Here is a 25,880-nt window from a genome sequence, read left to right on the forward strand (position 1 = left end):
CCAAGCTGTCTGAATATTTAGCAAAAGGATAATTTTACTTGCCTGAAGAAAACAGGATCAACCAGATTCCTTAAGCTTCTTTCCATACTAAGAGCTATCTATAACTGTATGACATTTAAACCAATAGATAACAATAGATATATAAATAAAGTTAAACGAAAAAACTAATAAAAATTTTTTCTTTACTTACGGAGGCCAAACTCTGTGCAGAACCTGAGTATTTACTGAAGAGTCCTCCATTAGCATAATTATAAGACTGAGATCCTTTGTCTTTGGCAGAACTTAAAGATAATGTCAAATTCTGTCTGCTACTGGAACAACTTGAACCTACCAAACAAACATATTAATATTAAAAGTATCAATAACTCCAATGATAAATTTCAGGTAAAATTTCAAAGTTTATATATTCATTCAGAGGGCTCATTTTAAAACACATTCCCCTCAATTGTGTAAATTATTAAATGTATACCATTATTAAAATCTACATCTCTATATAATGTTTTTAACACTGCTAAAATCTGCTTCTGAAATGAAGATTAAAACATTCATCAGTTACTCAAGGTGGTATTTGAATGGTCTACTGTAATCAGCATAAAAATACTGGCAACTGTGAACCTTCAAATTATAAATTTAACAAAATATAAGCACTTCTTTCCTGAATTACCTCTAAACTTTATCCTTATCACATTATATTGTAATCAGTCTTTTATACGTCTGTCTCCCCTAACCAACTACCCATTCATCTAGGGCAGACACTGTGCCTTAGTTTATCTTAATGCAGCAGTTAAGACACTCCTCAATTCAAATCCTGGCACTTATTAGTTATATGAACTTGAGCAAGTCACTCAACTTTTCCATATCTCAATTTTCTTTAGGTATAAAATGGGAACAATAACATAGGATTATAGTCCTAATTCATAGGATTGTTATAAAGGTTAAATTAACACAGTGAATATATAGCATGTAGCACTACACCCGAGGTCTAATAAAACATCAGTAAGTGAGAGAACAACAGGGAACTGGTTAAATAATTAGAGTACATTTGTACACTAAATACATATTAAAAATGATAGCACAGAGATATATTTATTGACATTTAAAGACATTCTTACATAATGTTAAATATTTTAAAGGCAGGTTACAAAAGGTATGAATTTTACTTAAAATGCATAAATCATTTACTTGTATATAATATAAAATTGTATGTCTCAATATGATATTTAAGTGCAAATATAAATGGATAGATATATACCAAAGTATTAGCAGTATTTATTTCTGGGTAGCAGAATTTCAAGTGATTTTAATTTTTTCTGTTTGCTTGTCTGTATTTTCTAATCTTTCTAAAATTAATCTGTATTACTTGTGAGTTAAATATTAAGCAAGGAAATTTTGGAAACTAAAACACCGAAATCACTACACTCCAGTAATGATTTACATATAAAATTTCCTTTGCAGACTTAATTCAGCTATTTCTACATACCTTTGTCTGATGCTGCTCTTTTAGTGTATTCAAGTATGAGATGCTCTGGTTCCCATGGTAATATTTTTCCTTTCTTCTTTCCACGTCTTCTTTTAAAGTGACGGGCCAGAAAAATTACAGATACAACACTCACTGCAGTTACCACAAATAACTTTTTAGCTACTGGCGAAAATCTGACCTGGAAAAGATGCAATTAGATTGAAAAAAAGTCTTGTTTGTTTAAAATCGATATAAGGACTAAAATTATTCTTAAGCTAATCTAGTTCTAAATACTACCAAGATAACATTATTTTACTCTTTCAATGACAACTAGCCCAATTTGAATTTTAAAGACAAACCCCAAAAATGTAGTAATTTATTATCCACTGCTCTGCAGTTCTCAGATAAATAATAATGCCCAAAAAGTTATCAGGAGCACAAAATAATTCAATCCCATTAATATCTGTTGAACAACTAATGATTAATTCACGCAACTCAATCTTCTATCTGAATCACAGCAAGATTTTTAATTGCAGGAATGATTAAACCAGACTTTTAAAATGAACCAATTTTTTAAAACTATCTGGAAATGTGGGCAAACATAAATTAACTCAATTTATAAATATCATTTAAATAAGCCCTTTTATTCATGAATTAATCAACAAATATTTACTCAGCATCTTACAATATACCAGGACTGTGCTATGAAAATGAAAATTAAAATCTTAGTATAATTCTATTCAATAAGCATATATCAAATGTCTTTCATTTATCAAGAAGCACCAGGTATACAGAGGATACAGATCTTGCTTCCCTCAAGAGTGTACTAATAGTAAAGACAAATATACAAATAATGTAGTACAAATAATTACAGTATAGTGTGATAAATACAGTAATGTAAGTATGTACTAAGTACTAACATAAGAGCAAGAGGCAATTAACTTTGTCTTGAGGGACAAACACTATTAATCACCTAAAATGCAAAAGAACTTTAAAATAAAGCTATAGGCTTGGGGATGTAGAAAGCTAGAAAGAGTGTCACTTCCAACCTTCCAAAAACAAAAAAGCCAAATGACAAATTCTCAATTTTTTTGAACCCATCAGAATGCAGAAGTTGGAGGGTAATCAACTGGCCCCAAAACTAAGGAGACATAGGTTTTCACCTGGAGAGATAAGACATGAACACTGACATGCAGGAACAAGGCATATCAGGATATCAGTAAGAAGAGTTCAGCTAGCATGGTTGGTAAATTGGTGGAGACTGAGAGTGTACTGGTGAAAGAGGGTGAATCATCCTTCCCAGGGGGGCACGTGTGGTGCAAATATAGGGGCAATTCACACTTTTTGGACGTTTTCATCTTCATGAATCCCACCAAGCACGCACAGAAAAGACTGCAAGAGTCCTAAGAAAGTCTCCCTAATGGTGAACTGTGGAAGGGAAACAGGAATTTTTGTTGAGGGACATGAACTGCATCAGTACCCTTCTCTTTTGTCCCCCAAAAGGAACAAAAGCCTTAAACTGTGGGATGCAGTTTTAACTTTAGAGGGAAATTTATACCATTAAACGTTTATATTAAGAAAAAAAGAAAGGTGTTGAAACCATAATCTGAGTTTTGACCTTAGAAAAAGAAGACCAAATCCAATCTAAAGCAAGCAGAAAATTAGGAAGTAATGAAGACTACACAGAAATCAATGAAATGGAAAACCAACTCAATAAAATCAAGAGTTGTTTGGGTTTTTTAATTTTTTATTTTTTTATTGTTTTGGCTGCGCTGCGCAGCTTGCAGGATCTTAGTTCCGTGACCAGGGATCAAACCCAGGCCCTGGACAGTGGAAGTTCAGAGTCCCAACCACGGGACCGCCAGGGAATTCCTGGTTTTGTTTTGTTTTATTTAATTTATTTTATTTATTTATTCTTGGCTGTGTTGGGTCTTCATTACTGTGCACGGGCTTTCTCTAGTTGCGGCGAGCGGGGGCTACTCTGCCTTGTGGTGCGCGAGCTTCTCATTGCAGTGGCTTCTCTTGTTGTGGAGCACGGGCTCTAGGCGCACGGGCTTCAGCAGTTGTGGCATGTGGGCTCAATAGTTGTGGCTCGCGGGCTCTAGAGCGCAGGCTCAGTAGTTGTGGTGCACGGGCTTAGCTGCTCCGTGGCATGTGGGATCTTCCCAGACCAGGGCTTGAACCCGTGTCCCCTGCATAGGCGGGCTGATTCTTAACCACTGTGCCACCAGGGAAGCCCCTAGGGTTTTTTTTAAATAAATAAAACTGATAAACCTCTAGTCAGTCTGATCAAAAAGAAAGGGAGAAAGAAAAGATACATATTACCAAAATCAGAAATGAAAGAAGGGCCACCACTACAGACCTCACAGATACGAAAAGGATAAAAAAAAATGATTACTATGAACAACTCTATGCCCATAAATTCAACAACTTAGATAAAATGGACTAATTCCTTGAAAGAGAGAAACCATCAAATTTACTCAGGAAGGCGCTTCCCTGGTGGCACAGTGGTAGGAATCCGCCTGCCAATTCAGGGGACAAGGGTTCAATCCCTGGTCCGGGAAGATCCCACATGCTGCGGAGCTACTAAGCCCATGCCACAACTACTGAGCCTGTGCTCTAGAGCCCGCGAGCCACAACTACTGAGCCCGTGTGCCACAACTACTGAAGCCCACGCGCCTAGAGCCCGTGCTCTGCAACAAGGGAAGCCACCGCAACGAGAAGCCCGTGCACCGCAACAAAGAGTAGCCCCCACTCGCCGTAACTAGAGAAAGCCCACGCGCAGCAACGAAGACCCAACGCAGCCAAAAATAAATAAATTTGGAAAAAAAAATTTACTCAAGAAGAAATAGATAGCACGAATATTTACATACCTACTAAAGAAACTGAATATGTAGTTAAAATCTTCTAACAAAGCAAATTATAAGCCAAATTCTACCAAGTATTCAAGGAAGAAATATCAAATCCTACAAAGAGGGAACACTTCCCAATCTTTTTACAAACCTAGCATTACTATTAACATCAAAACCGAAGACATTACAAAAACAAAAACAAACCTACAGACCAACATTGATAGATGCAGAAATCCTTCATAAAATATTAACAAATCAAACCCAGCAATATATAAAAAGAATATATATGACCAAATGGTGTATATCCTAGGAATTCAAATCTGGTTCAACATTCAAAAACTAATCAATATACTTCATCATAATAACAAACTAAAGAAAAAAAGCCATAATATAATCTCTCTATATATATATATTTTTTTTTTTTTTAATGTTTAACCCCACTTCTGGGCTGGGTTTTTTTTTTTTAATTAATTTATTTATTTATTTATTTTTGGCTGTGTTGGATCTTCGTTTCTGTGCGAGGGCTTTCTCTAGTTGTGGCGAGCGGGGGCCACTCTTCATCACGATGCGCGGGCCTCTCACTGTCGCGGCCTCTCTTGTTGCGGAGCACAGGCTCCAGACGCACAGGCTCAGTAGTTGTGGCTCACGGGCCTAGTTGCTCCGCGGCATGTGGGATCCTCCCAGACCAGGGCTTGAACCCGTGTCCCCTGCATTGGCAGGCAGATTCTCAACCACTGAGCCACCAGGGAAGCCCAAATCTCAATATATTAAAAAAGAAGTATCAATATGAACTCATGTTTTGCTTTTTCTTTTTAATATATACAGATAGACAAATTCAGAAATATAGTTGTGTATAAATACACTGATCAGTATGCATTCACACATATCCTAGTGCTGTCTCCTAAGAGGGCCTAGAAATAGCAACATCCCAGTAGCAATGCACACACCTTGCATCCAGATCTTAGTTTCTAATTGCCAGAGACTAAAGAGAACTAAATATGGAGACTAAAGAGAGCCAAAGCTCCCCAGAAAAGTGGGTAATTCCAGGATTGAGGCAGAGAAAATACAAAATGAACCTGGAGAGGAAAAAAAAAAAAAGAAGAGGGCATGTCAGGCATGTCAAAAGATACAGGAGCCAACCTGAAAGAGCTTCCAAAGCCAAATATGGAACAATTTGAGCAACAAAATAAATAACAATAGTATTAGATTATAAACCAAAGAACAAAATAAATACCCAAACTGATATAAATCAATAATTGAATAAATTAATAAAAGGGGAAGAAGGGACAACTCTCCCTTACAGAATAATTTTAAATAATGAGTGTAGAAGGAATGAAGGAAATAGAAAACCACCAATAAACGCTATGGTAATAACTGCTTAAGGCAAGATTCACTACTAAGTGCTAAAATTAGGGGACAGGGACTTCCCTGGTGGCGCAGTATTTAAGAATCTGCCTGCCAATGCAGGGGACACGGGTTCAATCCCCGGTCCAGGAAGATCCCACATGCTACAGAGCAGCTAAGCCCGTGCGCCACAACTACTGAGCCCGCATGCAACAAGTACTGAGGTGCGTGTGCCACAACTACTGAAGCCCACGGGCCTAGAGCCCAAGCTCCGAAACAAGAGAAGCCACCGCAATGAGAAGCCTGTGCACCGCAAAGAAGAGTAGCCCCTGCTCGCCGCAACTAGAGAAAGCCCGCGCACAGCCAACGAAGACCCAACGCAGCCAGAAATAAATAAATAAATAAATAAAATAAATTTATTAAAAAAATAAAATAAAATAAAATTAGGGGACAAAAGTTTAAGGAGAAACAACATATTTGCATAGTCTCAAAGCACCTACTCCCAAATTTATTTACAAAGAGAAAAAACAGCGGAAAAACTTTAATCAAGTGATCAAGGTTAACATCACCTGTAAAAGACATATACACATCATCATGTAGCCCCTGATACAATGCACTGTGGTTTCGTGTCAAAAATGAATAATCTCAATGCAATCTTGAGAAAACATCAGACAAATTCAATTGAGGGACAGTCTATAAAATACCTAATTTGTACTCTTCAAAAGTGTCAAGCATAAAAGGCAAGGGAAGACTGAAGGAACTGTCACAGATTGAAGAAGACTAAGGAGACTTAACAACTAAAAGCAATGTGGAAAAAGCAATGAAATTTAAGTAATTACATAAAAAAAAAAAAATTGGGTTGGCCAAAAAGTTCGTTCAGTTTCCCCATAAGATTGCTCTAGTAGCACCTTATCTTCAACTTCATGTGAAACAATTTTGTTAGACTGAATTGTGACAGCTGCCAATCAATGTTATACCACACAGGAAATAGCCGACATACTCAAAATATCCAAATCAAGTGCTGAAAATCATTTGCACCAGCTTGGTTATGTTAATCACTTTGATGTTTGGGTTCCACGTAAGTTAAGCGGAAAAAACCTTCTTGACTGTATTTCCGCATGCGAATCTCTACTTACACATAACAAAAACGTTCCGTTTTTAAAACAAATTGTGATGGGTGATGAAAAGTGGATACTGTACAATAATGTGGAACAGAAGAGATCGTGGGGCAAGCGAAATGAAACACCACCAAACACACTAAAGGCTGGTCTTGATCCAAAGAAGGTGATGCTGTGTATATGGTGGGATTGGAAGGGGGTTCTCTATTATGAGCTCCTTCCGGAAAACCAAACGATTAATTCCAACAACTACTGCTCCCAGTCAGACCAACTGAAAGCAGCACTCAACGAAAAGCATCCAGAATTAGTCAACAGAAAACACAAAATCTTCCATCAGGATAACGCAGGACCACATGTTTCTCTGATGACCAGGCAAAAGCTGTTACAGCTTGGCGGGAAGTTCTGATTCATCCACCGTATTCACCAGACATTGCACCTTCGGATTTCCATTTATTTTGGTCTTTACAAAATTCTCTAATGACAAAATTTCACTTCACTGGAAGACTGCAAAAGGCACCTGGAACAGTTCTTTGCTCAATAAGATAAAAAGTTTTGGCAAGATGGAATCATGAAGTTGCCTGAAAAATGGCAGAAGGTAGTGGAACAAAACGGTGAATATGTTGTTCAATAAAGTTCGTGGTGAAAATGAAAAATGTGTCTTTTATTTTTACTTAAAAACCAAAGGAACTTTTTGGCCAACCCAATAAAGTCTACAGTTTTTAGTTAAGAATATTATGCCCATGTTAATTTCTTAGTTTTAGTGATTATACTAGAGTTATGATAGATGTATACATTAAGGAAAATTGGGTGAACAGTATATGGAAATTCTCTGTACAATCTTTACAACTTTGGTAAGTAAAATTCTTTCCAAAAAAAAAGAGATAAAGCTCTGACAGACCTTGTTAAGAGGATGAAAAAACATGCTACAGACTGGGAGAAAATATTGATATTTGTAAACCACCTATCTGACAAAGGACTTGTTTATAGAATTCATAAAGAACTCTTGAAATTCAACAGTAAGAAAACAATCCAATTAGAAAATAGGCGAAGGACATGAAGAGACATTTCATTTCACAGAAGATGATACACGGATGGCATAGACACACACACACACATACACACAAAAAAAGATGTTCAACATCATCAATCAATAGAGAAATGTTAATTAAATCTACTGTGACATATGACACACCTATTAGAACAGCTAAAAAAAAATTTTTTAGTGACAATATCAAATGCTGGTGAGGATATGAAGACTACTTCTCATATATAGTTGTTGGAAATTTAAAATGGGACAACCATTCTGGAAAATAATTTGGCAATTTCTTTAAAAACTAAACATCCACTTACCATATGACCCAGTAATCATATTCCTGAGCATATATCCCAGAAAAATAAAAACTTATGCCCACACCAAACCTGTACACAAATGTTCATAGCAGCTTTATTTATAATAATCAAAACTGGAAACAGCCAAAATGTCCCTCAATAAATGAATGTTAACAAACTGTGGTACATCCATATACAGACTACAGAATACCACAATAAAAAGGAACAAATTATTGAACCTCTCTGTACTATTTTTGCAACCTCCTGTGGATCTATAAGTACTTAAAGTTTTTAGAAAATAAAGCTGTATCAACACAGCTGCTAATCCCAGTTAATTCAAGCCAATGAAATTTTGGAAGGATTTTATGATTGGGTTGTTTTCCTTCGCACAACTATTCAATTAAACTGAACTGGGAATTCCCTGGCAGTCCAGTGGTTAAGACTCCGTGATTTCGCTGCCGAGGGCCTGGGTTCGATCCCTGGTTGGGGCACTAAGATCCCACAAGCCGTGCGGTGCAGCCAAAATATAATAAATAAATAAAAATCTTTAAAGAACTGAATTGACGCATGGTGCACAGTTTGTTGTCTTTAAATATCATTTTACACTAAAGGGTTTTTCTTGGAGAAGTGGCTGATTCCAGGTATGGGGCATGAAAAGTATGAGAGAAGCCTGTAACATCTTCTCATACCAGATAGCAAGGAGGCTGTCAACAGAGTTGTATCTAAAGCACAAACAGGCCAACTTGAATAGGCTCTCACTGGCCAAAATGAGTTCATTTGAGCATAAATAAGGATAAATAATGTAATGGTTTAATATATCATATATAATTAAATCTGTGAGATCAAAATGATCTTTTTTTAAACCCTCCTTGATCAGCTCTGACAAATACTAAAGAACCATCTCATTATTTTACAATCTGGTCAGTAAAAAGGAAAGAAGCAATTATTCTGCCATTTCTATGCAAACTGCACCAAGGTACCCAAGTAGTGACAGAAAGTTTCTCTTCACTGATATATTTTAGCTAATAAATTAAGAAGGAAATATAGAATGATGTCACCATTTTACAACCTCTTGAATTAGCAGATCCAGTAATAATTATCAAAGACTACCAACATCACAAAAAGAGTCAACCAGATATTATGTACTTCCTATAACTTAGCTTTACCAACAAACAAACTGAATCTAATTGATACTCCAATCTAACTCAATTCATAGAAAAATACAGTGGAGAGAATATAATCAGGATTATCCTGTCACAATAAAGAACACGGTTTCTTCCACAGAGAAAATAAAAGCAAAGGAAAAAAAAAAAAAACGATATGGGGGAAACTACAGATTAAAAGAGATCTAAGAGTTGACAGATACCTAAGAGATCTAAAAGATACCTCAATTCCATCAAACAAAACAAAAACAAACAAAAAATACTCATAGGACAACAGGAGAAATTAAACACTGACTGGATACTGATAATATTAAGGAATTACTATCGTATGGAAGGATGTAATGTTATTGTGTTGGTTCTACTTTAAGAGGTGAGATATAAAATGAAACAGTTACAGATGAAATAATATGATGTATCGATTTGCCTCAAAAGAATCCAGTGAGGGATGGAGGAGGAAATGGATAGGAAAACAGAGGAAACAAGATAGCCCATGCAAACTCTACTCAATACTCTGTAATGACTTGTATGGAAAAGAATCTAAAGAAGAGTGGATATATGTACAGGTATAACTGATTCACTTTGCTGTATACCTGAAACTAATGCGACATTATAAATCAACTATATGCCAATAAAAATTAAAAAAAAGAAAAAAGGAAAAAAAAGATTGCCCATGCATTGCTATCTGTTGAGGCTGAGTGTCAGGTATATGGGGGTTCATTAAACTATTCAATTTTGTATATGCTTAAAATTTTCTATAATAAAACTATTTGTAAAAATAAAAATTGAATTAACATAAACTTTAAACTATAATGTAAGAGTAGAATAAAAACAATTATTCATTACCGTTTAAAACCACATGATCATCTGTGTAGAAAAACCCTATGAAACTTACAAAAAGCTACCAGGACTAATAACTGAGTTTAATAAAGCTATAAGATATAATATCAATATACAAAAGTCTATTTTCATATACTAGTAATAAATAACTGGAAATTGAAATTTTAAAAATACCATTTACAGTAGCATCATAAAATATGAAATACTTAAGGATAAATCCGACAAAAGATGTGAAAGACATGTATCCTGAAAACTAGCAAACACTGCTGAGGTTCAAGAAAGAAAACCTAAATATATGGAAAGACGTAACACATTTATAGGTTGAAAGACTCAAAGATGTCAACTGTCCCCAAATTGATTTATAGATTCAATACAATCCCAATGACAATCCTAGCAAGATTTTTTTCTTTTTTTTGGTAAAAACTGATACTTGATTTCTAAATTTCATATAGAGGGAATTCCCTGGTTGTCCAATGGTTAGGACTCCGTGCTTTCACTGCTGAGGGCGTGGGTACAATCCCTGGTCAAGGAACTAAGATTCTACAAGACGCACAGTGCAGCCAAAAAAAATAAAATTCATATGGAAATGAAAAGGATCAAGAATAGTCCAAACAATTTTGAAAAAGAAAAACAAAGTTGGAAGACTAACCTTACTTGATTTTGAGACTTACTATAAAGCTACAAAAAACAAAACACTGTTGTATTGACACAAAGAGACAAACAGATCAATGCAACAAGAGAGAGAGTACAGAAATAGACCCACACATATACAGATGACTGATTTTTGGCAAAGGTACAAAAAGGCAGTCCAGTGGAAAAAGAGTAGTCTTTTCAACAACTAGTGCCAGGGTGGGAGGGAGGCTCAAGAGGGAGGGGATGTGGGGATGTATGTATACGTATAGCTGATTCACTTTGTTATACAGCAGAAACTAACACAACAATGTAAAGCAATTATACTCAAATAAAGATATTAAAAAAAAAAAACTAGTGCTGGAAAAAACTGAGTATCCATATGCAATAAAATGGAATTTCAATCTATGTTTCACACCATACACAACAATTAACTAATGGATCACAGACTTAAACACAAAACCTAAAACTATAAAGGTTCCAGAAAAAGCATAGGAGAAAATCTTTGTGATCTTTGATTAGACAAATATTTCTTTGATATGACACCAAAAACCTGACCCAGTTTTTTAAAAAAGCTGACAAATTGGACTTCAGAATTTAAAACTTCTGCTCTTTGAAAGGCACTGTTAAGAGAATGAAAAGACAATCCACGAATTAGGAGAAAATAGTTGCCAATCATCTATCTAACAAAGGAATTGTATCTAGGGTATATAAAGAATTCTCCAAACCTAATAAGAAAACAAAAAACCCAATTTAAAAATGGGCAAAATATGGAGATATATGTATATGTATAGCTGATTCAATTTGTTATAAAGCAGAAACTAACACACCATTGTAAAGCAATTATACGCCAATAAAGATGTTAAAAATAAATAAATTAATTTTAAAAAATGGGCAAAAGCTTTGAACAGACACATCAACAAAGAAGATAAACAGATAGCAAATAAGCACATGAAAGCACATTCAACATTACTGGTCATTAGGGAAATGCAAATTAAAACCACAATGAGATTCCACTACACACCTGTTTTAGAATGGCAAAAATTTAAAAGACTGGCCATACCAATGGTATAACCACTTTGGAAAAAGTCTGGCATTTTCTTAAAAAATTAAACATATACCTACTTATGATTCAGTCATTCCTCTCCTAAGTATTTACCGAAGGAAGTGAAACCGTATGTTCATACAAAGACTAGTACAGAAATGTTCTTAGCAGCTTTATTTATAATTTAAAAAAAAAGAAAGAAAAAACAGGAAACCCAAAAGTCCATCGCAGGTGAATAGCTGAACAAACTGTGGTATATCCATACAACGGAATACTGTTCAGTAATAAAAAAAGAACTGACTACTGATACATGCAACAACATATATTTCAAAATAATTAGGCTGAGTGAAAAAAAGCCAGACAAAAGGAAGCACATACTGTATGATTCCATTTATACAAAATTCTAGAAAATGCAAACTAATCTATAGTGACAAAAAGCAGATCAGTGCTTGCCTGGGGAAAAGTGGGGGAGCGGAGTTGGACAGGAAGATGCAAAGGCAGAGATTACAAAAGGGAATGATAGACTTTTAGAGATCATAGGTATGTTTATTACCCTGACTGTGGCAAGGACTTCACAGGCATATACACATATATGTTAAAACTTAAATTGTATTCTTTAAATACGTATAGTTTAATGCGTGTCAATTTTACCTCAATAAAGCTGTTTTTGAAAAATAACATCTTCGGGACTTCCCTGGTGGTGCAGTGGTTAAGAATCCGCCTGCCAATGCAGGGGACACGGGTTCAAGCCCTGGTCCGCGAAGATCCCACATGCCACGGAGCAACTAAGCCTGTTCACCACAACTACTGAGCCTGCGCTCTAAAACCCGCAAGCCACAACTACTGAAGCCCATGTGGCACAACTACTGAAGCCCATGCACCTAGAGCCCTTGCTCCGCAACAAGAGGAGCCACCGCAATGAGAAGCTTGCGCGCCGCAACAAAGAGTAGCCCTCGCTCGCCGCAGCTAGAGCAAGCCCGCGCACAGCAACAAAGACCCAATGCAGCCAAAAATAAATAATAAATAAATAAAATTTTAAAACTAAATAAATTTTAAAAAATAACATTTTGGTTCTACACATAAATCCAAAATAATTGCTCATTTCCTGGTATACCAGAAATGATTTACCTCCACTTGCCATTAGTATTTGGCCTCAGCGACTGTGATCTAACAAAAATTTAAAACTATTCTTACTCTACGTTTCTTCCAAATCCATTTAAATTCTTCCAAAACTATCATGAAAAATTGGAACATTCCAATGTCGCCTCAGATTTTTTCCCTTTGCAAACTGTAAGAATTATTCTCTTCCGTAGTGTCTCCATACAGGAATTGCCAAATATTTGTTTCTTTCCATTTCTATGTTTTTCCCTCTGGAACCATAGCTCCAGTGTTCACTGCAACCAAATGAGATTCAGGGAAAAAAAAAAACAAAACAAAACAGTTCCTGGAATTTGCACGCTAAACAACAAATAATAAAATAAATTCTAAAAAATAGCACTATTATTAAGAACACCTTACTTTTCATTATATTTTATGAACTGCCTTGACCTCATTACCCCCCAAAAAATGTTTCTTAGATCAAATATAAAAATTAGTATTGACTGCATAAGCAAATGTAAGATAACAAAATTAAGACCTCAACTAAAGAAAATAATCTATTGGGAGTTCCCTGGTGGACTAGTGGTTAGGGTTCGGCACTTTCACTGCTGTGGCCTGGCTTCAATCCCTCCTCAGGGAACTGAGATCCCACAAGCCATGTGGTGCAGCCAAAAAAAAGGAAAAAAAAAAACAGAAAGAAAGAAAATAATCTATTAACACAGGCCCAGCCATAACTAAGTGATCATGTGTTCTTAAACTGTCAGTTCTGCTATATCTTAGGGCACTGAAGTTCGAGAACTATTAGGAGACATAAATACAAAATTAAAACTACTGTCAGAAATACAACGTGCTTTTATTAATATGAATTCAAATACAATATAAATCAATTCACTTTTATTAAGATTCAAGTTCTGTGTATATGTTAAATATTATTTTTGCATAAAAGACCCATTACAACTTACAGTCCTAATCTCATGAAAAAAGAAATCTTTCCATGACAAAAATAAGGTAAATTTCCCAGGAAAAGATTTTTATCACAAGTAATCTAGATGACAGGAGGTTTGAAAGTCTCTATTACTCCTGCCTATCACTTCTCATTTTGTTACTTCTTTCTTCCCCAGAGGAAAGTCAATTACTTCCTATTATCATTGCCTGGAACACTGAAAATACAGCATCTCAGAATCCCAAACTCTGAGGGGCTTTTCGAGGTGATACAGTTCCTTACCTCCAGACAAAATGGAAACCAGACACGTGTCCTATTCATTCAACATGAACTGAGTACCAACTTATGGGCCAAACACTGAGAATACAAAGAAAGGAATAAGACACTGTTCCTGGTGCTCAGATTTCACAATCCTCCCCACTCCATAACCCGATGCCACTGTTTAATGTTCTTGTCAAGTTTCCCCCGTCATCTAATGTTCTGTGGAGACAGAGAATAGCTATTTAGTCACACACAAGTCTCCTGCTCCAATAACCTACTTCCCTTTATTCAGCATGAAGTTCTAACTAGAACTAAGTTGAGCTATTCCTCTAACACAGTACTTAACACACCTTTTTTTTTTTTTTTTTGGCGGGGGTTGGGGGGACTCTTAAGAGCCTTACTGAAGTTCTAAGCTCAATAATGCCAGGGATTATATCTAGATCTTGTTCACCACTTTATATCAACTGAAACAGAGTAGACACTCAATAAACACGGTTTGAATGAATCTCTCTGATAACTGGAACACACCGCATGTCACATGCTAACTGTGACCTTCGGACAAATGAGAATAATACCATCTTCCTCACAGGGTTGTTGTGAAAGGAGATAACATACGTAAAGTTATATCTGACACATAGTACACATTCCAAAAATGTGCGCTCTTATTATTTTAATTTAAAAAAAATTTTTAAACAAACACCTTATTTTGAAATAATTTTATTTTGTTTATTTTTTTAAATCTGCATGCTATTTTATTTCCATTAGAAAAATATTATCTATATAAAATTTGGTCCAGTGTCTTCTCCTTTACCTCTACCATTCAAACTTAAAATACTTTAATTTTACTCAAGTAAAAGCAGAATCATGTATCTGACATGAAAACTAAATATTTCACATCATTAAATTAATAGAGTTTAACTGAATTAGGAGTGCTCTTTATTATTTCTCAGGAATAGTAACTCATCTTTCCTACATGTTATTTCCCTTTACTTTTATTTTTCTGAGTAACTATGTAATGCGTGTCTCTTTTCCCACATCCAGTAATATGAGTGTTATAGAAGTGTAATTTATAATTTCAGTAACTAGATTCATCATTAACCTTCAACTCATGTTCAATTCCCCTTATTATATGGTATTTCCATAATAATTTCAGATATTTCAGTCAACCTTACACTTTCCAACAAAGACTGTAAAAATTAAGACATTAATTTAAAAACATTATTAAAATTCCAGACTAAATAACACTGGGCCCACTTAGAGTGATGCTGTCACGAGGTCCTTGGACAGCTACTGCTTCAATCTCAACACGGCCTCCTTTGGGCAAAGCAGCAACCTGGTAAGCAGCTCTTGCAGGAAAACTACTATGGAAATATTGTTTGCAGATGTCATTGACAGTATTGAAGTCATTTATGTCAGCCAGCAAAAAACAGCTGTTTTTACCACATTCGTGAAGTCACAGCCTGCTGCTTTCAGAATTTCACCCATGTTTGGAAGAGCTTGTTTAGCCTCTTCTGCCACCCCTCCTGGCACAAGTTGTCCACTTGCAGGATCCATTCCTAGCTGTCCTGAAATGTAAATGGTCCTGTCGACTAACACAGCCTGACTGTAGGGACCAATGGCCGCTGGGGCTTTCGCGGTGCTGATCACCTTTCTGATCAAAGACGACATGGCTGGGCTTCCCTGGTGGTGCAGTGGTTGAGAATCTGCCTGCCGATGCAGGGGACACAGGTTCGAGCCCTGGTCTGGGAAGATCCCACATGCCGCGGAGCAACTAGGCCCGTGAGCCACAACTACTGAGCCTGCGCGTCTGGAGCCTGTGCTCCACAACAAGAGAGGCCGCGATAGTGAGAGGCCCGCGCACCGCGATGAAGAGTGGCCCCCGCTTGCCGCAACTAGAGAAAGCCCTCGCACAGAAACGAAGACCCAACACGGCCAAAAATAAATAATAAATTAAAAAAAAAAAAAGACGACATGGTTAATCCTTTTCCCTTGCCACCCCTCGGAGACAACTACCCTGTATACTGCTCCTACTCGCATCTCACGGGTCTCTGAAATAATTTTAAATTTACAGAAAAGTTGCAAAGACAGTAGAGAAAGTTCCCATATCACTCAGTTTTTCTCTGATAGTAACATCTTACATAACCATAGTACTCTTGTCAAAACTGAGAAATTAACATTAGTACAATATTAACTATATTCTTTATTCTGATTTCACCAGTTTTTCCACTAATGTTCTTTTTCTATTCTAAGGCCAACTCAAGATACCACACTACATTTAGACAGATTTTTATTTTTTAAGTGCTTAGTTAACTCTTAGTCTTTTCCACATAACACTCTGAATTTGGAGAATCAACAAAACTATTTAAAGCTATAGAACTGTCTGAACAGGAACTCTGAGCTTTTCCTTGGTCTTTTCTTTGTCCTTTGATGCTATTCAAACTATAGCCTACTCTCTTAGTACAGGGCCAACAAACTTTTTTGGTAAAGGCCAGGTAAATTATTTTAGGCTTGTGGAACATACGGTCTCTATTGCAACCACTGAACACTGCTGTTGTAGCACAAAAACAGTCACAGATAATACATTAGCAAATGAGCATGGCTGTGTTCCAATAAAACTTTACTTGTAAAAACAGGTAGCGGCCTGGATTTGGCCCATAGCCTGTAGGTTGCTGACCCACCTTAGTGCATTTCATAACATGGAATGAGTTTTGGATACTCAATACCATGACTGAGAGTAGACGATGTATCCTTAAGTTTACTTGCAATGATTCTTTATATTATTTTTAAAAAAATATTCCATAGAACAATGTGGACAATAGTCCTGGCCTCAGAAAATTATTCTTAGGATTGAAAAGCAGGTTGTATAGTAGAATCAGTGTGGACAAAACACACAAAAATAATTGGCAAAAATCCCAAAGCTTTGGGGAGTGCAAAACAATACTATCCTTATGGAAGGAAATTTAGCAACATCTATCAAAATTTAAATACATTTACTCTTTGACACAGAAATCCAAAGTCTAAAAATTTATCCTATACCTGTACCTATGTGAATTGAAGTATATCAAGCTTATTCATTATAGCATTGTTTGTAATGAACAAGATCAGAAACAACCCAAATGTCCATATACAGAAACATCATGTAGCTGCAGGAATAAAAACAAAAACAGAAACAAAAAACTACATATATTAATATGGAAAAATCTCCAGGGAATGTTTTAAGTATAAAAAAAGCAAGAACATAAGTAGTATGCTACCTTCTATAAGAAAGAGGAGAAAATAAGAATATATAATTAGGACTTCCCTGGTGGTGCAGTGGTTAAGAATCTGCCTGCCAATGCAGGGGACACGGGTTCGAGCCCTGGTCCAGGAAGATCCCACATGCCGCGGAGCAACTAAGCCCATGCGCCACAACTACGGAGCCTGCACTCTAGAGCCCGTGAGCCACAACTACTGAGCCTGAGCTCCTAGGGCCTGTGCTCTGCAACAAGAGAAGCCACCACAATGAGAAGCCCATGTACAACGAACAGTAGCCCCTGCTTGCTGCAACTGGAGAAAGCCCGTGCACAGCAATGAAGACCCAACACAGCCAAAAATAAATAAATAAATATTTTTTAAAAAACAGAATATAGGACTTCCCTGGTGGTCCAGTGGTTAAGAATCCGCCTTCCAATGCAGGCGACCCGGGTTTGATCCCTGGTTGGGGAACTAAGATCCCACATGCCGTGGGGCAACTAAGCCTGCGCGCCACAACTGCTGAGCCCGCATGCTCTGGAGCCCACATGCCACAACTAGAGAGAAGCCCACACGCCACAACTAAGACCCAACACAGCCGAAGAAAAGAAGGAAAGAAGGAAGGGAGGGAGTGAGGGAGAGAGGGAGGGAGGGAAGGAGGGAGGAAGGAAGGAAGGAAGGAAGGAAGGAAAATATAATTGCTTTTGCTGATATCTGAATAAAGAAACCTTGAAAGACATTCAAGTAATCTAAACGGTTACCTATAGAAGTGGATAGGGATTGAGAGAAAACATCTCCATGTATGCACGTGTCTCTCTGTGTGTGTGTGTGTGTGTGTGTGTGTGTGTGTGTAGTTTTGGTTTTTGAACCGTGTAAATGTATTAGCTATTCAAATAATAAATTTTAAAGAATAATATTACTTTAGAATCATTGTAAGGATTAAAGAGTTTGTAAATGTAACCAATATAAAATCTCTAACACAGTGTTTTACACACAGTGGGTGCTGCTATGTCCTGTTGCTGGTCTCTTTAAATGTCATCCAAATAGTGTGATAACATAAATGAATAAAAGAATAAATACCAAACACTTAGACTCAATATTTTCATCTCTAGGAATCTACCTTAAAAAAAATCTAAAAATTGGACAAAGATTTATATATAAATAATGAACTGCTGAAACAACCCAAAAACTCAAAAAGAGAAATATTCAATAAACTATAGTACACCTATATTTATAAAGCATTTTTAATGACAGAGAAAATGCTCAAAATATACAACATTATAATCTCAAATGAGGGGGACAGAGCGGTGAGGGTGGGGAGTGAGGGATTGGGAAGCAGAGAGATATATGCAGAAATAAAAGACTTAAGTAAAGTACAGACAATAAACTTTTATAGAGGGGTTGTTGGCAATTTTTATTTTCTTTTTAATTCTTTTCTGTATTTTTCAAATTTTCTTTTAATCATGTAATCCTAAAAAGGAAAAGAAAGAAAGAAAAAGAGAGAAAATGGATTTCGGGATCAAAGAAATGCAAGTTCAAATCCCATATTATATACGCAATTTTAGACAAGTTAATTAAGCTGTTAAAAAGCTGCCAGATTTGTAAAATGGAGATGATACATAAATTCCAGGGTTATTTTAAGGATTAGAGACATTATATGTAAAAAAGACCTAACTAATGTCTTAAACATAGTGAATACTAACTAGTATTATTCTCATACATCTTATCTGTGTAACATCCTCGCCTATATAAAATTATACTAGGGGACTTCCCCAGCAGTCCAGTGGTTAAGACTCCACACTTCCACTGAACGGGGCGTGGATCCAATCCGCAGGGATCTAAGATGGGGGAACTAAGGTGGGGGAACTGGTTGGGAAACTAAGATCCCACATGCCATGCGGCATGGCGAAAAAAAGAAAAAGAGAGAGAAAAATAAAATAAAATTACACTATATTTTATCAATCTAAGGTACTATTCCTTTTAAGATGAAAGCAAGTTTTAGAAATGTGAAAAATGATCATCTTAGATTTGATGAAATTCAGTGTTTAAGTTTAGTGAAATAAATGCTACTTTCCATACGTATCTTTTTATTTACTACAATGGAGTGTAAACTGTATTAGAAGCAGATATTAAAAATAACAGGAGGGACTTCCCTGGTGGCACAGTGGTTAAGAATCCGCCTGCCAATGCAGGGGACACGAGTTTGAGCCCTGGTCCAGGAAGATCCCAGATGCCGCGGAGCAACTAAGCTCATGCGCCACAACTACTGAGCCTGCACTCTGGAGCCCGCGAGCCACAACTACTGAGCCCGCGTGCCACAACTACTAAAGCCCGTGCGCCTAGAGCCCGTGCTCCGCAACAAGAGAAGCCAATGCAATGAGAAGCCCACGTACCACAACGAAGAGTAGCCCCTGCTCGCAGCAACTAGAGAAAGCCCGTGTGCAGCAACAAAGACCCAACACAGCCAAATAAATAAATAAATAATAAATAAATAAATAATAAATAAATAAATAAAATAAAAGGATTGGGGGGACTTTCCTGGTGGCACAGTGGTTAAGAGTCCGCCTGCCAATGCAGGGAACACAGGTTCAAGCCCTGGTCCGGGAAGATCCCACATGCCCCAGAGCAACTAAGCCCATGCACCACAACTACAGAGCCTGCGCCCTAGAGTCCACGAGCCACAACTACTGAGCCTGCGTGCCACAACTACTGAAGCCCGCGGGCCTAGAGCCCATGCTCCGCAACAAGAGAAGCCACCGCAATGAGAAGCCCGCGCACCACAACGAAGAGTAGCCCCTGCTCGCAGCAACTAGAGAAAGCCCGTGTGCAGCAACAAAGACCCAACGCAGCCAAAAAAATAAATAAATAAAATTTATTTAAAAAATGTAAAAAAATAAAAGGATTGGGAATTCCCTGGCGGTCCAGTGCTTAGGGCTCAGTGCTTTCACTGCTGGGGCCTGAGTTCAATCCCTGGTCGGGGAACTAGGATCCTGCAGGCCGTGCAGCTTCTATGTTTCTATATAAGATACACGAATGGATAGTAAGCACGTGAAAAGATGCTCAACATGACTAATTAGGGAAATGCAAATCAAAACCACGAAGAGATACCAACTCACTACCATGAGAGTGGCCACTATTAAAAAAACAGAAAACTAGTGTTGGCAAGGATGTTAACGAAATTGGAACCCTTGTGCAGTGCTGGTAGAAATAAAAAATGGTGTAACCACTATGGTAAACAGTATAGCAATGCCTCAAAAATTTAAAAATAGAATTACCATATGATGCAGAAATTTCACTTCTGGGTATATACCCAAAATAACTGAAAGCAGGAACCTGAATACATATTTGTACAGTCATGTTCACAGCAGCATTATTCACAAAAGCCAAAAGGTAGAAGCAACCCAAGTTCCAGCAATGAATGAATGAATAAACAAAATGTGGTATATTCATAAAATCAAATGTTATCCAACTTGGGGAAAAAGAGGGAATTCTGACACATGCTACAACATGGAAGAACCTTGAAAACATTTTGCTAAGTGAAGTGAGCCAGTCACAAAAAGGCAAATACTATGTAACTCCACTTATGAGGTACCTAGAGTAGTCAAATCAAATCCATAGAGACAGAATAGAGAATAGTGGTTGCCAGTAGCTGGTGGGAGGGGGAATAAAGAATTGCTGTTTAGTGGCTCCAGAGTTCCAGTTTTGCAAGATGAAAAGAGTTCTCAAGATTGGTTGCACAATAGTATCAATGTACCTAATGCTACTGAACTGCACATTTAAAAATGGTTAAAATGGTAAATTTTAAGTTACATATTTTACCACAATAAAATAAAGTTAAAATTAAAGGACTGTAATAGTGAGAACAAGTCTATTTGAATAACATAATTCTCTGAAAATAACTGTAATAGACTGTAAATTCACTTAAGGTAGGAAGATTTTTTTAAAGTAATACAATCTCCTTTTAAGAGTTATGAATATGATAACAACAAAAGAACATGAAATAAATAAAAACCAAGTAAGTTTCAAACTACTTTAATAAACACTTTGAAGCATTTAAAACCCCAAATGAAATTTAAATACTGTAAACACAATACGCTCTGAGCAATAGACTTATTATTCAACTTCGTATTTCTTTTTTTTTTTTTTTTTACCTGGCAGAGAGAATAGTACCAAGACAGAGGAAGATCAAACACTCTTAGTGCTGCTGTCCTCAGGGAAAACTGTGATTCACTTACTGTTTCTTCTGACATGACTCCTCTTCTAATCTTCAGTAAATGAAACAAAAAATATATTAGCCACAAAGATTTCTGGTTATTCTACAAATGAAAGATACAAATTGAAAATTTAACTCTTTTTAAACAGCTTTATTTTTTGCACTTAATTAGACAGCTTTTTTTTTTGCACACTAACCTGAAGAAAATAACATTCTGAGCCAAATCTACTTGAGCTATAAGTTTATTAATCACCAAAGTAACCAAAAAGAAAATGAGTTAGATTTCAATTTTGAGTTCAAGTAGTAAATTTTCCTTAGAAAACTGCAGGTTCTAGATTCTCTCTTTTCTGGTTAAATAAATGTTTCAGCTGTTAAACAGTAATTTAAAATATTTTTCTTCCCACTTGTTTCCTTCCAATAACAGCATTGGGGGGGGGGCAAGTACTGAAAGAAATCTGATTGGAATCTTGACTCTAGGGGCTAAAAATGAACCTCAGGGCTCACTGAACTTCAGAACGCATGCATTTATTCTCCTACTGTCCCGTTTTAGAAAAATTTTTATTTTATGTTGGAATATAGTTGATCCTACTATCCCATTTTAAAGCTCTTAAAGGAAATGACATACATGCTATGAAATTTTAATATTGTTTGAATGCCTATTTCTATTGAAACCAAAGAAAGAAACATCAGTTGTCCACAGAGAAGACAGTCATCACTGAGAGAGGCCCTTAAAGGTAGCAGAACGCTGACAGAAACATGATGGTTCAGGGTCTGGGTCTATGCTTTGTAGAGCCAGAAACTCAATTTTAACAGTGTACCCAGCTGGATACCCACTAAACAAATTCACAGAGTATTGATATAAATTAGTTTACAAATTTGCTCATTTATAATAAGGAAATACACTATCTAGTGAAAGAATACCTTTATATGCTATCAAAACATACCCTTTCGGAAATAAGACATTGTAGGGAGTTGAATTAAGTATAAAAGGCTGTGTGGTGAGCAAAAAATTAATGGGCCCTGAGGAATATTTCATACAGGCTGGGAAAGAGCCTGAGAACTGTTTCTGGTGTACAAGAGTAGGCTTCCCCACTAGCCAGAATGTTTAGGCCTACCGAATTCAATACTTCTTTCCCTTGCAGAGTGCTGTACAAACTACCAAAGAGAAAACAGAAACTACCAACAATCCCTCTATAAAAAATTATTTGCTATACTTTAAGTCCTTTATTTCTGCATATATCTCTGCTCTCTTTTTCTAAACTCTAGTAGACTAATCCCTTCTGTTAATAAGCCCCGTTTTTTTTTTTTTTCATACAACTATCAAAACTACTGATTAAGTAGTAGTTTCCTTTCACATCAAGCACAGTAATACTTCTTAAGGTGGGTTACTGCTACTGACCGTTTACCTTTTCCCTATTAGGGACACTCAAGGAGTATAAACTTAATTCCCCCTCACTCATATTCTAATTAGAATATTTCAGCTCAGTGTAATTAGTTCTAATTGATGTACATTTATTCTAACCAACAAACTGTGATACAGACATATTATTCAGAAATACAAAGGAAATCATGAAGAAACAGTTAAACAAGTGAAAAATAGTCTTCTGAGGAATGAGACTAGGGATGTAGGGAGGCTGGGCAGGGAACCACTGTTTTTCATTATAAGTGCTTCTGTAATATTTGATTGTTTAAGTGCCTACATGTACTACTTTTTTGAAATGTTACACAAAAAAAGGAGGGGAAGCACATTTATCCCCCCCCCCAAAAAAAACCCCCAAAAACCTGACAACTTCTTTTAGAGAAACATTTTTAGTAACGAAATAGATTCTGGATCATTAAAGCTATCTGTGCTATTGAATTAAAAATTAAAAAAAAAAAAGATACTGAGAGTAATTCACCCAAAGTGATCTTCTCCATAACAGAGTTCCAGATTTTTAAGCAGAGGAGAAAGAAAATAAAGCAATCACTTCAATTTGCTGCAGGGGCTTTCTTAAAAGAATTCTGACAAATGTCTGTTTTTGCATTCTAACCACCTCATTCCCTTTCATTTAAAATCACTGAGGAAGTGATTCCAAACTTAATCATTAATAATTGAATAGCTTTTAAAAACTGGTCATTTCAGTTGCTTTCATAAATACTAATTTAAAAAAACATGAAGGCAGTTTCATGATTATTCGAATTTCGAGAGGGGTGTCTAAAACATCACCAAAAATATTATACTCTGTAATATTACTCGCTTCTCTCCATTCTAACCACGAGAGAGTTAAAAATAAGTGTCATAAATAGAATTTCTTTCTTAAACACCCTAAAATTGGACTTTATAATCCAAGCAAGAATGGAAGTCTGAAATATCCACAAAATTTTGATAATCTATACAACCGAACTCTGAGAAGATACTTGAAATACAGCAAAAATGCTTACTTGCAATAATGATAAAATAATAATAAAGGTCTGTGCACGAGCAAGACCTTTTGGAGTCCTCCCTCCAGAAAATAAAAGTTGAACAACTTTATTTACAGAAGGGCTCTAACGCCACAAACCTCCCGATGCTAAATTATTCTCGGAAAGCACCTTCAAGGAAAGCGTAATCTTCCTCATCCAAAAACCACTCCCCGCTCAAACCACTGACATTCTTGCAGGAACTTGTACCACACTAGCTGCCCCTCCCTCAGGCCTCCCTCACCCCCACCGCGGTCTCCTCTAAAGGCTTCCTTTTTCTTTACCAAGAGGACCAGGAAAGGGGCTCCCTCTCGGCTCAGCCGCCCCGACCGACCCTCGCTCCGGCTCCAAGAGGTCACGAGCCCACCCTGATTCAGCGGTCCCGGGCAGGCCTCCCTCCGGCTTTCTGTCTTCCACCCGCACTCGGAGTCCAGAGATCGCAGGCTGGCGCTCTTGCCCGCCCAGCAGCCTCTACCCCGTGGCCGCTGTGACCCCACCCGACCCTCCGCCCGCCAGGTCCACCAGCGTACCTGGCGCTCCAGGGTAAGTGTAGCACGCCCACGCCTACTTCCCCGCCGCAGCGAGCCGCAGGCTGACCCCCAGGGGCGGAGTCCTTCCGGGGTCAGGAATGGGAAGGTGGAGAGAAAGTCGCAGGGACCTCCTAGCCTTTCTGCGTGAGGGGCTACGTGTGAAGCAGCTCCCGCCATTTTTGTTTAGGGTAGAGGCTCTCGCCCTGCCAGATAGATGTAAAATATAGAATGGAAGAATTGCATCCTCTTACAGTGCTGTCAAGAACTAGCATCCTAGTTCGTAACCATTTGAGGGCTCTAGGACCATACTATGAATCGGGGGAAAACTATGGGGCCTTTTCCCCATATGTCATTTCAATACAGTGTTAAAAAAATACACTCACATACTATTAAAAGAAAAAATTGTGTGTGTGTGTGTGTGTGTGTGTGTGTGTGTATATATATATATACATATATATATATATGTATATATATGAGGTTAGATGCCCAAAACCAATCCACAGGTCCCAGATTAAGAACTACTACAGACGCTCAGCCCCCAAACAAATTAATGTTGAGGCATTCCAATCCTGTATTAATGATGAAGTTAATATTGATTTCAATTCCTCTTTAGCTTTTCTCCACGTTTCCTACTGAATTAGGCTAGCAAATAATATGTGAATATGGTCAATTCTGAGGGGTTAGGCAACGTATTCACAGCTCCGAGGTTCTGTCTAATACGCAGTGAACTAATGGGGTGGGAGGGAGAACAACAGAAAACAACATGCTGTTTCTATGTGCAGTCCTGAGCCAAAACATTCCGTCAGAACTGCAGATTTTAAAATTCCAATTTCTGAGCATATTTGTGGTGAAAAGCCAAAATAATTTTGTAAGGATTGCTAAAACATGAGAGCACATGTTACTATTCCTATCTAAGAATCAAGAATGAACAGTCTTTTCTGGTAGTGTTCGAAATTCCCATTTAGTGAAATGGAGAATAGGGAGAATGGTAATGACAGTGTCTGACGTTACTGGATGAATAATAACTAAAAATGCACAGACTTGAGTTGTGTGTGAAAGTATTGTGCACTTGTGAACAGTGCTCTTGACACTTGAAGAACCTGGAATTTGTAAGGCTGTGTTTGTTTATTCCTCCATCTCCTGTCTGCGCCTCCTCCCTATTTCCCACAACTTCCAAACATTCAGCCTAACGGGAAGAACAGTAATAATGATGACTACCACTTAAAGCAACTTTCCTATGAACACTATCTCCTTTAATTCCACAATAACCATTATGAGAAAGATATTATTACACACTGGGTATGGATTTTACTCTTTAACAGGAGAATAAGAACTACCAGATTTTATTTATTTTGCTAAATCAGTGTAATTTGCTCCAAGCCTCCCTT

General features: G+C 37.0%; 1 protein-coding gene and 1 pseudogene across 3 annotated transcripts in view; both read right to left on the reverse strand.

Moving 5' to 3' along the window:
* Positions 1-24,554, reverse strand: part of MIGA1 (mitoguardin 1) — an 83,478-nt gene extending 58,924 nt beyond the window's left edge. For 2 of the 3 annotated variants that reach the window (XM_061186424.1, XM_061186422.1), the window contains exons 1-4: positions 24,493-24,554; positions 21,462-21,575; positions 1,481-1,658; positions 191-327 (exon numbers count right to left, since the gene is read on the reverse strand). In XM_061186424.1, coding sequence (XP_061042407.1) covers positions 191-327; positions 1,481-1,658; positions 21,462-21,560 — 414 coding nt within the window. In that variant the 5' untranslated portion in view covers positions 21,561-21,575; positions 24,493-24,554. The remainder of the gene's footprint in view (positions 1-190; positions 328-1,480; positions 1,659-21,461; positions 21,576-24,492) is intronic. The other variant, XM_061186423.1, reaches the window with a different exon arrangement.
* LOC133088464 (2-iminobutanoate/2-iminopropanoate deaminase-like) lies at positions 15,276-15,754 on the reverse strand (annotated as a pseudogene).
* Positions 24,555-25,880: the final 1,326 nt, after the last annotated feature.

The sequence above is a fragment of the Eubalaena glacialis genome, chromosome 3 (genome assembly GCF_028564815.1).
Source record: "Eubalaena glacialis isolate mEubGla1 chromosome 3, mEubGla1.1.hap2.+ XY, whole genome shotgun sequence".
Classification (NCBI taxonomy): domain Eukaryota; kingdom Metazoa; phylum Chordata; class Mammalia; order Artiodactyla; family Balaenidae; genus Eubalaena; species Eubalaena glacialis.